Raw genomic sequence first — 15,557 nt, forward strand, 5'->3', positions numbered from 1 at the left:
AATATTTGCTTTTTGCATATTTGATAGGAAGACAGGTGTGTCTAAACAGGTGTTAAATATATCAGTGAGGATAGGCGCGATTATATCAGCTACATGCTTTACAGGCCGTGTCTGGAGACCATCAATATCACAGCTATTGCTATTATTTAGACTTTTGATTACTAATATCACCTCCGTTCCGTTCCCCGATCTGCTAGTGGGCGCCGCCATCTTGGTGTGTAGTGCAGAGCGGACGTAACCGTCGATTGTCGCATTTAAAAATGCGACTTCCTCAGCCTTAGATTGGGTGTTAGGAAGCTCAGGTGATACTTTTTGCTTGGTCGCGAACTGTTTTAACATTTCTGGAGGACGGGAAAGAGTTTTCCACGATTTCAGGCAGAGTTTCAGATAACTGGCAACTATGATCCTAAGAACAAAGATTGCTGCAGTGTCCTTACTCTGATGCCTAGCTAATTTAGTGGCTGTAAAGGGGTAGGGGGGGGGAGGGGGGGGGGGGGGCAAAGCACACTCGCACTTAACGTCACAAAAAAAAACTATGTTGCGGCGGAGTTTTAAGGGTAAAAGCGAGTGTTTTCTTAGGATCTCTCCTTAGCAAACAAATTCAGCAGAGACACTTAAAACTGCTTGCGTGTTGGAATTCGAAAGCATGATGCACGCACTAGGCATATCAGTAGTCAGCCGGCACTGTGGAGTTGCCGTGGCGTTGGGGAAGCGTGCTCGTCTCGCACCCCGGTGGCCCGGGTTTGATTCTTACCCAGACCGAACTGTACGAAATTTTCTTTTCAAAGCCATTTATTTTTGTTTACAAAAACCTCCCCTACAAATTTTTGTCGTGTTGTGATGACGCAGCAACAAGGTTGCAGTGTTGGTATAATGCCCCTCTAGTGGTGACATTTGAGTGCAGCTTCTGAACTGAGCCCGAGTATCACGTGAATACTCGATTTGGGCGCGGGATAATCAATAGCTGGACAAGTATTCGGGTGGTGGCTCTTGTCCAATCGCTGCAATGACGAGAATAGCCGAACCCTAAAGCCGCAGACACACTGCTTATGCTGGCAGAAAATGAGGGAGAGAAGGAGAGGAGAACGCGTGGTGACGTCAGAACGCCGACCTCTGCTTGAAATGATTTGTGGGTAGACCTAAAGTTAACTGCCTTTGTCTCCACTGCACTCTTCGAAAGCGTTCGAATGCGAGAGCCAAACGCCGGACGCCGGCGTCCCAGAGCCTTCGACGAGAGCTCGGCGTTCTGATGTCTCTTTATATATATGATGACAGAACCATCTCGGGAAGGACCTCGATCATGCTGCAAGCATGTTTTCGTCCTACATGAGTGAAGACAGTTTTTGACTGGCCGATGTGACAGGACGGTCATACAAGGAATGCCTCTGACGGTGTCTGCAGACTGTCTTTTGTTCGAGGTTTTTAGGAACAGTGTGGCCGCGGATTAATGATGTCCGGAACTCGCTGCGTGTCCTGTGCTTTGACAATCCCAGTGCGGGGCTACGATTAACATTGGCAGCGTATAATCGTATCCAGATCACGTAACCGCTCGTTCTGGCTGCGGGTTGAGGAGGACGAACGCGGCTCGTTTTTCGTTAATTTTCTTGGTGACTACCATTGCGCAGAGAGCGAAACTAACGCGTGTTTTGTGGATTATGGACGCCAGGAATTTGTTTTGAGCAGTCTTTGCACAAAGTACAAGAACCGTCGCACCGGCGTTTTAGGAAACGACAAAAAAAATGTGCGCGGCCCGTGCAACGATGCTCTCCCACATCCTCCACATTCAACTGCTTGGGTAGATAGTGGATCCACAATCCTTTTCTCGCTCTTTTTCTATTCCTTCCATCTGATCTCTCTGCTACCACCCTCTTAGTAACTCTTTTTCTAGTAACTACCCTTTTCCCTAAGGAGTAAAGGGCTTCATTTGACAGCCCTTCCACGGCGCATCGTTGGCTGTCACGTGACCCGGCAGACATGTGGTGCTAACGTCATTTTAGTCAGCCTTCTTGGTAAACAGGACCGCGATAGCTCTCCGTCAGATGGGTAAACGCGGCGGCCTCCGATAAGCGCCTGGGAGAATCGTCCTTTCAAATCTGACAAGCTACGCAGAGATCGTCGTATCTACAAGGGTTGTTTGTGTCGAGAGTTCGGCTCCGCGTGCTGCTCCGAGAGCGTACTACCACCGTCGGCCCCTTCCATGGATATCCGAGACTTGAATTCGGCGTGACAACGGTAAGTTCCGGAGCAGCTAAGGACCGAGTCGCTGTTGCCCACAAGAGTCCACCAAACTCTGCTCGCTGACACAGACGTAAACGAGTTGTGTGTTGTCCCGGCTAAGCTTTGGATACATATAGCAGAGCGCGTTGGATAGAGTACAGATCACACATTGGAGCGGTAGCAGCGCGTGGTGGCGCTTGAGCTCGTCGGTTGCCGGTTGGCCATGCCGCGGTTTGCGAGCGCGTTTCTTCACTAGACCCGTTTCAAAAGTGTGCGCCATCTAGTATCCGCTGCTCTAATCGATTCCGCCAATGTTAGGGCTCTTCCTATAAGCATGTACCGGAACGAGGCTTGCGTCATCCTTCGGCAAGGATTCGTATTCAATCGCAGGCTTCGTGTCCTAAAAATGGCGACCGCCAGTGTTATTTGATTGGCATCTTGAATTACTTCGTAATTTTGCGATAGTTTCATTTATAAAATTTTACATTAATGCATTCCGGACAAAACGAGGTGTCAGGCGAGATAAGAAGACTGCTTCTTGTTTTTTTGCCACTAAAGCAACGAAAAGCGCGTTTCCGAAAGTTCGGACTTGTCAGAGTGGAGCGCGAATGGGCGAAAGTAAATATAAAAAGTTTCAAACCTTAGGGGCTACCGGATTGAGACGTTGGAAGCGATAAACTGGAGACGCGGTGGAAAGGAGTACACAAAGATATGCGTCCGTGTTCGTTGCATTTTTTAGATGGCGATACTGTCGATGATACGCGTAGAGAATAACTTACATTCGGCAAGAAGCAGAATTAAACGAGGAAGCGGGCGTCTGTTTTTATTTTCCCGACGTGACGGAAACGCTTACGACGTACGTTTCTGCTTTGTATCGGCAGCCACTCGAGAGATGCAGCAGAAAACGGACGGAGTATATATCTGATTCTGTTCTTCCACACGACGTCAAAACAATCAGTTTTTGACTTCTGTCACCATTTTTACTCCCAAGAAATGGCGCCACAAGTTACATGTATCGCTAATCCGATCGTTTACAAACACGTCCCCCGTTGACTTTAGCAAATTTTTCGGTATATTTTTTTTTAATGAAGAGAATTACGTTTTGAAATTTCGCAAGATTATACACACTTCTCGATGCACAATCGGTGCCATTTAGAGTTTTTTTTTTTTTTATGTGGAGGCGCCGATTTTTACAGCTCGCTTTACAACGTAAGATCCACTATGCGCAACTTATACTTTCCACTTGAAGTACAAGCCCAGCATAGACTACAAGAATGAGCTACGGGCTTTCAGCGTCAATCGCGGTGCGTGCCCTTGTGCAGAACTGGCGACTTCAATTCACTATAGGTGGCGCCACCCGTTTTTCAAAATGGCGGTTATAGTGAAGATCGGAAATGCGTGCCGGTATGCCAGTTGCTGAGCCTGTCTTGTGTGCTGGCTTCACTGACCGGCACAAATTATTCCTGCGCATATCCGGAAGCCGGAGTGTTATGAGCGTATTCCACCACATTATCCATAAAACAAAAACGGGGTTTAGCATAAAATTTACGCCAGGATGCACGTTTTAATTCTGCAACAAAACCGATGCTAACCTCTATTTTGGATTTAATTTCTCAGAAAAGGTGCTAATTTAGGATTCCGTCATAACTCAAGATGTGTCTCATAGCGTAATTATTGAGTTAAAGCAGTTGTTCCTGGAAATTGTATTTTTTTTTACATACGTGTCCAATCCGGGCACTTCAAAATATTTTGGAGAGTTCAGTGTCCCTGTAAAAAACCGGGTCTTTCATACTCCTTAGAGGTAACATAGAATATTGTACTCGTTGAAAAACCCAGTGCTGATATTTGTGTTCTTGCTGCCTTTTCTCGCTCAGCCTTGTGAAATAATGAACTGCAGGCCTTTTAATGCGTTCTGGGTTATTTAGATGATTAATTGCTTTAACATTATTCCCAGGAAAAGAATAATAGAATCAATCCATATTTGACAAAATATCGCCACGAGAAAAAAAGTATAAATTAAGAAACGCTGTTCTCAGTACAAAAACACAGACGGAATCCGAGTCAGGCAGCAGTAGTGTGTATGTTTTTTAAAGCCACGCGTGGCGCATAATACTTTATAATACATACACTGTTTGTATATTTGTCCATCTTGATAACCATGTCAGAGTTTTTCATATGCTAAAAAGAAAACACAATTAGACCTTTCCGGAAGGACTAGTATGGTTAAATCCGTATTTTTTTACTCATGGCGTTTATTGGGTGCATGCGTACATTGCCATAATTCGTATCAATAATAATAATACGACTAGGATATTTGAATACGCAGTTTTTCCAGCTCTAATGCAAATGTTTGCAAATATGTGCAACTTATCATCACTGGTGGCAATTGTGCCATTTTTAATTAACATGTTATAAAATAAAAGTAGTCGAAAATTAATTTGAAGCCTACTAGATGGCTAATCTGAGAAATCCATCTAAAATCATATTAATTGTGGGTAAAGCATATAGTGCTTTACCCACAAAGTCGACACTTTTCGAAATCGGCCAAACTTCCAAGGTTGCCGCCAATCTTACCGGACCAAATGCCAAATAAAATTTAAAAAAAGGAAGAAAAAAAATGTCTGCTCACTGCAACACTTTTCTTTGACGTTGGAAACCGGTGAAAGAGCAGTGAGTTTTAGTATTGCGTATACGAGCGAACGCAGGCGCTGTGTGTTTTCGTTAGCTTTGAGTGTTCCACACTGTGTGCGCGGAGCCCAACATTGCGGTCTTGGATTGGAGCGTGCCGGCGACGCACGTGTGCAGCGTGGACCACGCAACTCTAACACAAACACACGGCGTTTTCTTCTATCCGCAATAATAAGCTTTTTTCTAATAAGGTACAATCTCATACCGGCTACAGCGCACTACATTGGGAGAGTGAGGAGTGTTGTTTGCATTCGGAATTGACATTTCGCGAGTCATGATCGTGAGCCGTTCCGCCGTGCCTGCTGAGCCGGAGAACCGAGAAACTCTCACTAGAGAGCTTCCCGTTTCCGCCGTGGGAGGGCAAGCAACGAGCTGGAGACGGAAATCTTTGTCCTACCATAGCCTCCTCTATATTCACAAAGCCTGGCCTTTCGACGACGGAGCCATAGAGTGCCCGGTCGCAGATTTGGAGCGAGAGGATTTGGTGGCACAGAGAATCAAAGAGACATTTCTCGAGGAACTTGGACGTGAGCACAGAGCTTTTGCAGCGGCGAGGATCCGAAATACACTTGTTCGCTCGGGAGAAGAGTGTTTCGGCGTCTCGCCGCAGCGGGGCGCCAGTCACGTGGTTCTGCTCTCATCCGTTTTCTGCCGCCCCACCTTTTCCATTTCGGTGGCCACTTCTCGAGGCGATCGGCCAGGCTTTGTTAGTATTAAGAGGCTATGGCCGTACACAGCAACGGGGTCGTGCTTGTAGCTGGGTATTCGCTCACACCTAGAGGAAACCAAACTATAAATGAACCTGACTTTTGAAATATATCTATTGGTGAATTTGGTGATGCTTCTTTGTACCTTAACCTTTACAGGATGCACCGAAAATGGGTAATACCAGGACCTTGACAACGCGACCGCTCTTCCTGCTGTTTCTCTGCAGCATCGAGGGCATCGGGAGCTCCTCCATCAACTTCTCCAAGCCAAATCCCCCTCTGGCCTTCTGCTCCCGCTACAAATGCTGCCCGCAAGGCTCGTCTCAGGCGCGGATGGACTGTTCGGACAAGAACGTGACCGCTTTTGTGGACGCCGTCTTCCCCAGCGGGGTCCAGATGCTCTCTCTGAAGCACAACGGCATCAAAAAAGTTGAAGCGCAGGCGTTTGTGACAAGTACCAAAGTCGTTCATCTGGACCTGTCGTACAACAAGATTGACTCTCTCGAAACCGGCTCTCTGTCTAACCTCAGCGGTCTCAGCTCAGTCGATCTGTCTCACAATCACCTCTGGAAGATCAACAGCAGAGCGTTCCAGGGTCTTAGAACTTTGGTACGATTAGACATTGGCTACAACCAATTGCAGACGCTTTACGACGACGACTTCAGCGAACTCGAACATCTCGAGGAACTGGACCTGGACCATAACCCTTTGGGACACATTAGCGGGCGCTGTTTTCAGTTTTTGCGTAACCTCAAGGTCCTCAGCTTGAACAGCGTCGGGCACACGCACCTATCCCCGGACGTGTTCGCTCATGTCAGGTCTCTGACGAGGCTGAGTCTCGTCGGAAACGGATTTCGCAGCCTGCCTGCGGCGGCCTTGCAGGGGCTCTACGACCTCCGCTCCTTAGACGTGAGTCAAAACCCGTTGACACACGTCGGCTCGTCCTGTCTTCGAGAGCTGCCGTCCTTGCGGACTCTTCGACTCAATGACATGTATCAGCTGACCAGCGTCGACGTATTCGCCTTCGGAAATCTGCCAGGTCTCAAGGAGCTGTACCTCAACTACAACCCAAAGCTAATATCCATTCACAAGGATGCGTTTCGGTCGTTCTCGCACAGCCAGTTCGTTCAGCTAGATGAGTTGTATCTTCGACAGACGGCACTACAGACGCTATCCTCCAGGATGCAAGACTGGGGTAAGCTGGCCGTCGTGGACCTTGCGGAGAATCCGTGGAACTGCGACTGTCGGCTGAGATGGATGGCTCACCTGACAGTCAAGACGGTGGCTGAACATCACTTCAGGTGGGTTCTCGTTGGATCGTTGTGGGGGAAAAGTTGACGATTCTGAATTTTGAAACGTGCGACCTGCAGCTTTAACTCTAACCTGCACCAAAAGCAATTCATATTTTAGTGTAACAAGTTATTTAATTATAATAAACCGTAAAATTTGCTGATTCGATGTAGCCAATCAAAGAATGTCTGAAGTGCATTGTTACGGCACTAGTTCTTGTGGGATTGCTATCGCTGGCTCAACCAATGTCGCAGAAAAAAAGCTCAGGATCGCGGCGAATTCACTGTGCATGATCGGTTTTCTCGGCGATAGCAAATGAATAAGTGCGATGAGCGTCGTGACGTTGCACTTTTGGCGCTGGTTGATTAGCTTCGTCTGATCGAAGCGTTGGCGGCGGTCGGTCTCATGGCGCGTTTACATTTGCGGATTCGCGGGCGGATCCACGCGGGCGGAAGGTAAATTTTGGAGCCGGGTGGCGAAATCGACTCGTCGCTGGCGGAAAATCTTGATCCAGATTTTTACTAAGGGACAAGTCGATTTCGTCACCCGGCTCCGAAAATCCGCCCTCCTCTTGCGCGGATCCGCCCGCGAATCCGCTAGTATAAACACGCCATGACATGAAACGGAGTATAGATAATTTGGCTAGTTGGCATGACATAACTGAAAACAATGAAAGCGCCCGAGAACAACAGAAAAGTGAAAGAAACGAACAGACTGAGCGCTGGCTCACAACTGAAAGATTAAGGAAAACAGCGAGGAAACCTTGAACTGCGAGAAACGATATATGCTACTCTTTCTTTCATTTGCTTAGAACTACTTTAAGAGAGGCCGACTTCAACCCATATTAGGCAAACGACGGACTGCTGATATACGCGTGCACTCTATGCAAACTGGTACGTAACATATATTTAAAATTGCTCTTCACCCTTGATTTTTGTGACGTGACAAGGTTTTGAGATATTCGTACCTTGGCACGCTTCTATATCTATCAGAACTTACTTCCGAATTGCCCAAAAGTGACCAGCTTATTGCCAGATTCTTTAGCTTCTATCAGTAGTGCATAGGCGTGAATTTACAATACTGGTGGGGATGCGGTTTTTCTTGTAGTTCGCGGTTCTCTTGCGGCTTTCATGAAGCTTTCTGCTCTACGACACAGATTGTTCTGAAGCCAAAACGAGAAGCTGGCGACCTGGTTATGTATTGACATCTTTATCCTAAAGCATGGGAAGAGACTCAGCAAACAGGAACACGAAGCTCGTGTACCAGTGTGCTTGTCTGTCCCTCCCCTCTCTAAATTGTTTTTTTTTCTTTGCTTGATTGTTTTTTTAGCATTCTGATTATTTCCAGTAACGACAAGCAAGTCGCATCATGCCAATGCATATTTTTCGGAAAGAATACGGCGTCTACAAGTTTATTGGGCTGCCGTAGCTCTGTCCTAAGGAGCCTCCAAATCAGTCGTTCATGAGCTCTGTACGAGTGCTCGGCACCAAAAAACCTGCGAAATAAAAAAAAAAAAAAAAAACACTGCGCATGCTGAAACAAACGAAAAAAAAAATAAAAATATATACATATATTCGTAGTTTAGTAAACAAAGAGGGAGGCAAAGAGAAGGCTATAATTCACTTTAGTCTCTAGAAACTCTAATAATGTAAGTACAGTGAGTTTCCGCGAAAAGAGAACCGTGTTTTTCGGCATGGCTCAATAAACTATGCTTCGCATAATGCTGAAACTCCGTGGGAATGTAACGCTAGCGATTAGAAGAGAATGCGAAAGTTTTAAAACATGACGCTTCCTGGATCAAAAGATCATTGGTAAAAACGAACTTTCTTAAGGGAGCCGAAGTTTCCTTGAGCCTGATTTTGTCAAATCAAAAAATGACACTCTGGATGACTGTAGAACCTATTTCAGCGAAACAAATTTGTCAGCAATATATATTTCTCACGAGCGTTAACAATATCATTTCTTGTTTTGACGATATTAGGCATGGGTGCGATGAATAGTATATTTATCCGGGCCAAGAAGCACGCTTTTTTCTTTTCTTTCTCGGGAGTCTGTGCCTCAAAATGCGAAAATGGAGACATGTTAGCAAGAACAGTTTCCGACCCACAGCTGCGCCCATCCGCCGAGTCTGCTGGGAAGACGGGTACAAGACCTGGCGGCTGAACACCTCTCGTGCGACAAACCCAGCCTGGCTGAACTGAGCACTTCAATCGCCATGCTCTGCGTCATGCTGTTCGCCTCGTGCGCCACTGTGCTCGGAGTTCTGGTCTACCACCAATGCACGCCGACGGAAAAGCCGGACTACAGTCGAGTATGGCCGAGCGACAGCAGTGTGTGACAGGCTGTGACGGTTGTGAATGTGCTTCGGCTGTTGACCCTTGAAGGGAACCCCGAAGTGACAATGCAGAGACCTATGGTCAGGGGCAGGCTAAAAATGCAACCTCCAAGAAAAGGTCGTTGCTTTGTGCCAGGCTAGGCTGTACTAGAATGGAGAAGTGTGGCCGTTCGGCGGCCGTAAGAGTGTCGCCATGTACAAGCGCGTCAGTGAGGACGCTGTAGGGCAGAGCGCGGAACGCGGCCGTCTGACGGCTGACAAAGGCCTGACGGTCACAGCAGGGATGCTTTATTAGGCGTGAAAATGGTCGTATTCTTTGTTTGTTTTGTATGCTCGGTTGTGAGAAAAAAAAAAAAAAAAACAAGTTGCATCCAATCTTACACTCATATAAAAAAGTGAAAGCCAATGCCGTTTTGGAGCGGTCAGTTGCTTACATAGGCTCAGTTCTTTCACATATTTTTTCGTGTCGTTTTGCTTTTACGGGAAGATAATTGTCTATCTCACCTTACATATCACCATTAGGAAAGCGATGTTTTGGGTATATGATATGATATGCGATGTTTCCTCTTCACTTTATACTGTAGAACTTATTTTAATTATTTTTTCGGCAGCTGTACATTTTGCAGACCTTTAAATACTTAATTTTTGTTTTGGTGTCAATGTATCTTCTTTTGTGTGTGTGTGTCTAGCGTGGTTTAATCAAAGCGAGATTGTCTTGGCTACTACATTCTCAGCCAAACCTTAGAAACCAAGAAATGTCTGAATCGCTTTTTTATCTAGTGAGCACGCATCTTATGAAAATAAACAACAAGTCTGGCAAGTTAAGCAGAGCCACTTTAACTGCTGTATTTCTACATACATTGCACGTGACGTCATATGACACCGTACTAGCCGCCATTGCTGCGTGCCATGCTCTTATGGCCGCACCTTCCGCAGCATACAGCCGGAGCTTGTCGGGTGCGTTGTTCGTTGTCGTTGGTCTGAGCGAGTTGATTTCAGATGCGGGAGCCGTCACATGAAGCCGGTCGAAAGCGACTTCAGAGTTCAGCGTGGTCTCTCACGTAGGTATAGCTTGGAAATGCGGAGGAACGGTATGCATTTCGCTGGTGATCGGCGGGGATATTATTCATATTGCCACGAAAGGAAACAATCGGCCCTGCGTTGCTCGAACCTCCAATTGATTCAGACATCGCAAGGATAAATTTTAACGCGACGTTTTTGTGCTCTCGTTGACCGTCGGAACCTTTTAGCTACGAAGATTGCGTGAGTCGTGTTTGGCAGTGTGTAATCGTAATGCCGCTTCGTTCAAATGACCGAAGGTTCACTTTGGTTGTGCGGCGCACCGGAAATCTGGTAGTTCCCGTGCCGTGCTAGATGATGCTGTGCTGTTTCCTAAATTGTTTCGGCGGAGGCGTGCACTTTCACGGAGTACAGGTGTGCGGCGCACCGAAGAGCTGTTTTCAAGCTGGTAGTTCTAATGCCGTGCTAGGTGATGCTGTACTGCTTCCTAAATTGTCCTGGCGTAGACGTGCACTTTCACAGAGCACAGGTGTTGCAGTTGGTATTGGATCCGCTGCTCTGCCGCACGTTTCGTTGACACATACGTTTCATCCACACTCGTTACGCGAATTGTTAGCTGTATGGACATTTCATCGCGCGTGTATCAGTGGGGCGCATGTTACCTACCCAGCCCACCCATTTACGCCACTTCGCGGCGACAGCCTGCTGCGGCTCATTAGCAGAAAAGTGGCCCGACATCCGTTTTAGTTAAGTTCGTCCAAGGCAGTCGTCAAAACCCTGAAAAAGCTGACTTATTCGGACAAAATTCTACTGAAGCAGTGCAGCTTCCTAACTGGTCAGGATAGACTCTCTTGTGTCAGTTTTGTTATACTGTCACGGATGCTTGGTTCAGTCCTTTCTTGTATCAACCTTTAGTATTTTGGATATTTCCAGGCAACGTTATTAGATTAGCTCAGTTGCGGAACTGATCATAGACGCTGCATGCACGAGCAGTACCCCCCCCCCCCCCCCCCCTCTCACTCACCACAACCCGCCTCCCGTACTTCGACGCACCGGACGGCTGCTTTGGTAACTGCACTGCAGTGTCCTTTTTGCTTGAATTGATAGCTTGTATTGACATATGCTGTACAACATAGACCTGGGCCTCCATTCTCGCTAACTTAAATATCACTCAGAAATAAAAAGAAAACCCATTAACTAAATAAACTACACGTTTATAATGTGAATAAAGCTACACAGCACCCGTTACAAGAAAGAAACTACGCTGGTTTCTATTATTCCCTGGCGGAAAGAAAAATATCACGTACGTTTCCTTATGGGAATACACAGGAAGACTGCAAAAGTAGACTGGTTGCTGTCTGCTTTAATTTGCAACCGGAAGTCCCGTAGACACTATAGCGCCAGCTGAGTCTCTAGCGTTTATTATAATTACTCTATGGCTGGAACCACTGATCTCTATTGTAGTAGGCTGGATCGCGGACCGCGGCCTCGGCAGTTGGGGCCGAGTGTCGCCACCGGCGGTCATTGATCGACACCAACCAATGCATGAGACTCTATGGGAAGAACGAGAAACAGTTCCGCTTCCCAGTTTCTAACCTTGTAAGGGTGGCGGTGTGGGTTAGTTGGTGCATACTGACGAAAAGGCAAACAGCGCACAGTAAACGGGGACTAAAAGAACTGCAAACAGGACAAGCGCTTGTCCTGTTTGCACTTCCTTTAGTTGCCGTTGTGGGATTTTCCTTTTGGGGGGGGGTTACCACTTAGAAACACAGAAGGTTCTTTGGGTGCGGATAAAGACATGTTTATTGGCTGCAATGCCAACACGCTTCGCTCTTAGACAATCAAAAGTCTGGGCGCTGGCTCAATTGCCAGTATCACCCGGTCGGTTTCCCGCGCTGCCGCATTAGACAGATTCACGGGAAGTCGGAGGCCCATAAAGAAAAACCAAGCTCCGTAGAGCCAGGGCCTCCGCCGACGAGAGCCTCTGGTCCACCTTCGGGGCCAGCTTATGTAGCCTCGGAGAATGGACGCGCCCGGGGAGGCCACTAGCAGTCGCGTCCATTATAACTCTCAAGGGTGTGCCGAAGGCGCGTTCACCCAAATAAGCAAGGGAGAGCCGGCCCCTTCGGGGAATTCGGCCTCGTGGTTCCTTGTATCCGGGAGGCCGACGCCATTGGTGACGACGGCTTCCACGGCCTGCTCGAAGCTAGGCCTGGATAGGGATAGAGGGAACCCCATGTTTCCCACACCGTCTACTTTGCGCTGTTTGCTTTTTCGTCTCTAACCTTGTGTCGGCACTGAAACTTTTTGGCTGCTTTTCGATAAGTCCGTCAAATAGCTTGCGTACCAATATTAAGACCGACAGCCCTCGCAGCTCTTGTAAATAAATATTTTGTGATCGAGACTGACTCCGTTGGGCGAAAAATGCAGTGCAGCACAATTAGGCGAGAGTTACGTAGAGTTACAGTGGAGTCGGTGGCGGTTTCGTTGAGTTGGGTTTAGCAGACGACAAACTCGAAGGCTTTGCTGCGCGGAATTTGCTCACTCCCGGAAAGCCGCTGTCGAGATGGAACTTCTTTGTCATTCATCAACTTCCGGGCTTCCCCGACGACGGTCTCATAGACGGCAAGTTCCTTTGTTTACTCCACTACGAAAGCAAGTCTGCCTACTCAGCCGGAGGTGCTCCGGTACGTTCGACTTTTTTTAATCGGCGTTCGAACATTTGACAAATGATCTCCAAACACCCGACGTAAGGACCGCAACACACCCTAAAATACTCGCGCCCAAGCACAGCGTGCATGCTTCAATATTCTTACTTTTGTGCGTTTCTCCCAAACGCTTGCGTGTATTGCCTGGTGTCAAGCAGTGGCCGCCGGTAACGACACCGACGGGCTCCCGATCCACGATCCAGCCTACTACAATAGAGATCAGTGGCTGGAACAGAAGCTACAATAGTTAACAAGTCAGCTCCAACCATTCTGGAATAATTGATGCTACGATTGCGTGTCGATACCGCCCCCCGTGTTCCGAAGCAGCAAGTACGTCGCTAACGCTGGCCATCGGCGATGCAGCAGAGCAGACGCCGCCATCTTGTCCGCGCGTTTGGGGTACTAAAACATAGATTCACTCTGCCTTAGCAGGACTAGAGCTACTCTATATGGCAGCGTAGCTGCCAGAGTAGCGACACGACGGAAAATTATCTAGATGCACGACGTCAGAAGCGCCTACAGTGATCTCCATTTTGGGCCTGGGAGGTTGCCATGGTAACCATACTGCTAGCGACGCCGGGCGGCAACCTTTATCTAGTTGATGTCTCCACTCGTTAATTGAAGGTGGTAAAAGACCTAAAAGACGCTTTGCATGGCGGTATGGCACGGACCTCTGGAGGAGCGGTGCCTGTTTCTTCTGTGCAGTGATACGATTTGCAGCCCGGGGACTGTCGGGCGACGAGAGCAGCTAAGTTTCGTAGGTGCACGGACAAGGCGAGTGGTTTTTCGCGCCGCCGGGATGGCGGCCGCTTCGTGGGACGTACGTACCGTCCTTGTACTTTCGGACTTCGCTCCTATGGAACAAAATCCGATCACGTCGGCCACGACAGGACGATTGCCTCGGGACATGACTGCTGCTCGACTCCCCCATAGTAAGAGAATGTATGCTTAGCACCATAGTTCTTCAAGATTCAATCATTCATTCAGATGAGATTATCTCACCGACTAGCGAGGAGCGACGTCAACGAAGGTATCACCCTCGTTTTGGGCGATGAACAGTTGACGGGGTTAAACCAAGAAGGATAGCACGGGGGTCTACAGAGGATTGTTAACGCCATCAAGAGACGGTCGCCGGACATGAGGTGTTCTTGTTAACAGGCCAAGTGGTCACCCGGAAGTTTACCGGCATGCAAAAAGTCAATATTTTTATCTGGTGTAGCATGCTTACCCCGTGTTAAAGGGGCCATAAAATGATTTTCTAACTTCTTCTTCCTTAGCTTTAATCCTCAACTCAAAAGTGAGCAGTGGAATCACGCGGTCGTGACATGCTAGGGCACCGGTGCGATGACCCCAAGCTTCCACCCTGCTTATTAAGCACACCATGGAACTTGGCATTCGCAAGTGCACTCACATGCACTCATTGGCCACGATCGCGAATTTAAATATTCGTCGACGAATTGATTATTGACGAGCGGATACGTCCGAGTGACGCAGTTTTCGTATCAAATGCGTGAGCTGAAGTCGGCTGACGTCATTTTGGCTTTTATAATCATTGCAAAAAGAATATATAGAACCATACACATAGGATAATAATATCATAGCACACGAACATTAACGACAACAAAACGGGCCCAGCTACAGAAGACAAATATTACACTCGTAAAACATAATTGTCTATAACTTTTTAATTACAAAGACGAACACATCTCTGGGCATATAAGTTTAATACTATGTGTTGATGCATTGTTATAGAGCAGGTCATTTCATATACGTCAGTTGAGCAAACGCCAGCTTGTCTCTTGAATAAAACAAACCAAAAAACGCTGCGATCAAATGCAAGATATTTCAACGAAACCACGTTTATGAAAGTCTTTAGAACTGTCAATTCGTAAAATCGTCGATTAGTGCAAAAGGTTAAAGATCGCAGGCGCTTCCTCGCTTAAAGTTGCTGTGATTATTCGGTGACCCAGGGCTGAAAAAACTTCCCCTAGGCCCTACACACGACGTATACCTTTCGTTTCGATTCTCAGAAATTCCAACATTCAAAGGAAGCTAGAAAATCCGAAAATGTTATCCTAAAAACTATATCGTAAAATCGTTGATTAGTACGAAACGTAAAGATCGCAGGAGCTTTCTCGCTAAAACTTTCTGTGACTACGCGATTACCTGGGGCAGAAACAACCTCCCCAAGGTCCAACATGCGACGCATACAGGGGCGGATTTAGAGGGGGGGTCCGGATGTCCTGACCCTCCTCTTGATTTCTGCATGTGTAAAATTTAGGGCGTGAAACGAGGGAGAGGGGGAGGGGGTTCCTAAATATATGGTATGCTGACCAACACCTGACCCCCCCCCCCCCCCCCTCAGGAAATTCCTGCATCCGCCCCTGGACGCATACAATTCGCAAAAATTCTCAGACATTCCAACGTTCAAACAAAGCTAGGAGTATGTGAAAATTGCATGCAAAATGTGTTATCGATCCTCGAACACATCCAGGAATCCGAGCACCGCTACGGCGATATGACTGATGCTGTCGCACAGGTGCTAATATTCAGAGCGATCTTACACAGAAAAGTTATAAAGTCTCATTCTTT

General features: G+C 47.3%; 1 protein-coding gene across 2 annotated transcripts; it reads left to right on the top strand.

Annotated features, from left to right (window-relative positions):
- Window positions 1-2,108: 2,108 nt before the first annotated feature.
- Window positions 2,109-9,540, top strand: LOC8033734 (leucine-rich repeat neuronal protein 2-like). Of its 2 annotated transcripts, XM_029979968.3 has the most exons (3): window positions 2,109-2,232; window positions 5,840-6,913; window positions 9,012-9,540. In XM_029979968.3, exons 2-3 carry the CDS (start codon window positions 5,946-5,948, stop codon window positions 9,238-9,240), a joined length of 1,197 nt encoding a protein of 398 aa, XP_029835828.2. In that variant the 5' UTR covers window positions 2,109-2,232; window positions 5,840-5,945; the 3' UTR covers window positions 9,241-9,540. The 2 variants fall into 2 exon arrangements, with proteins under 2 accessions (XP_029835828.2, XP_029835827.2); XM_029979967.3 differs by lacking the exon at window positions 2,109-2,232 and having other exon boundaries at window positions 5,778-6,913.
- The last annotated feature ends 6,017 nt before the right edge of the window (window positions 9,541-15,557 follow it).

The sequence above is a fragment of the Ixodes scapularis genome, unplaced genomic scaffold, assembly GCF_016920785.2.
Source record: "Ixodes scapularis isolate PalLabHiFi unplaced genomic scaffold, ASM1692078v2 PGA_scaffold0__279_contigs__length_252992795, whole genome shotgun sequence".
Classification (NCBI taxonomy): domain Eukaryota; kingdom Metazoa; phylum Arthropoda; class Arachnida; order Ixodida; family Ixodidae; genus Ixodes; species Ixodes scapularis.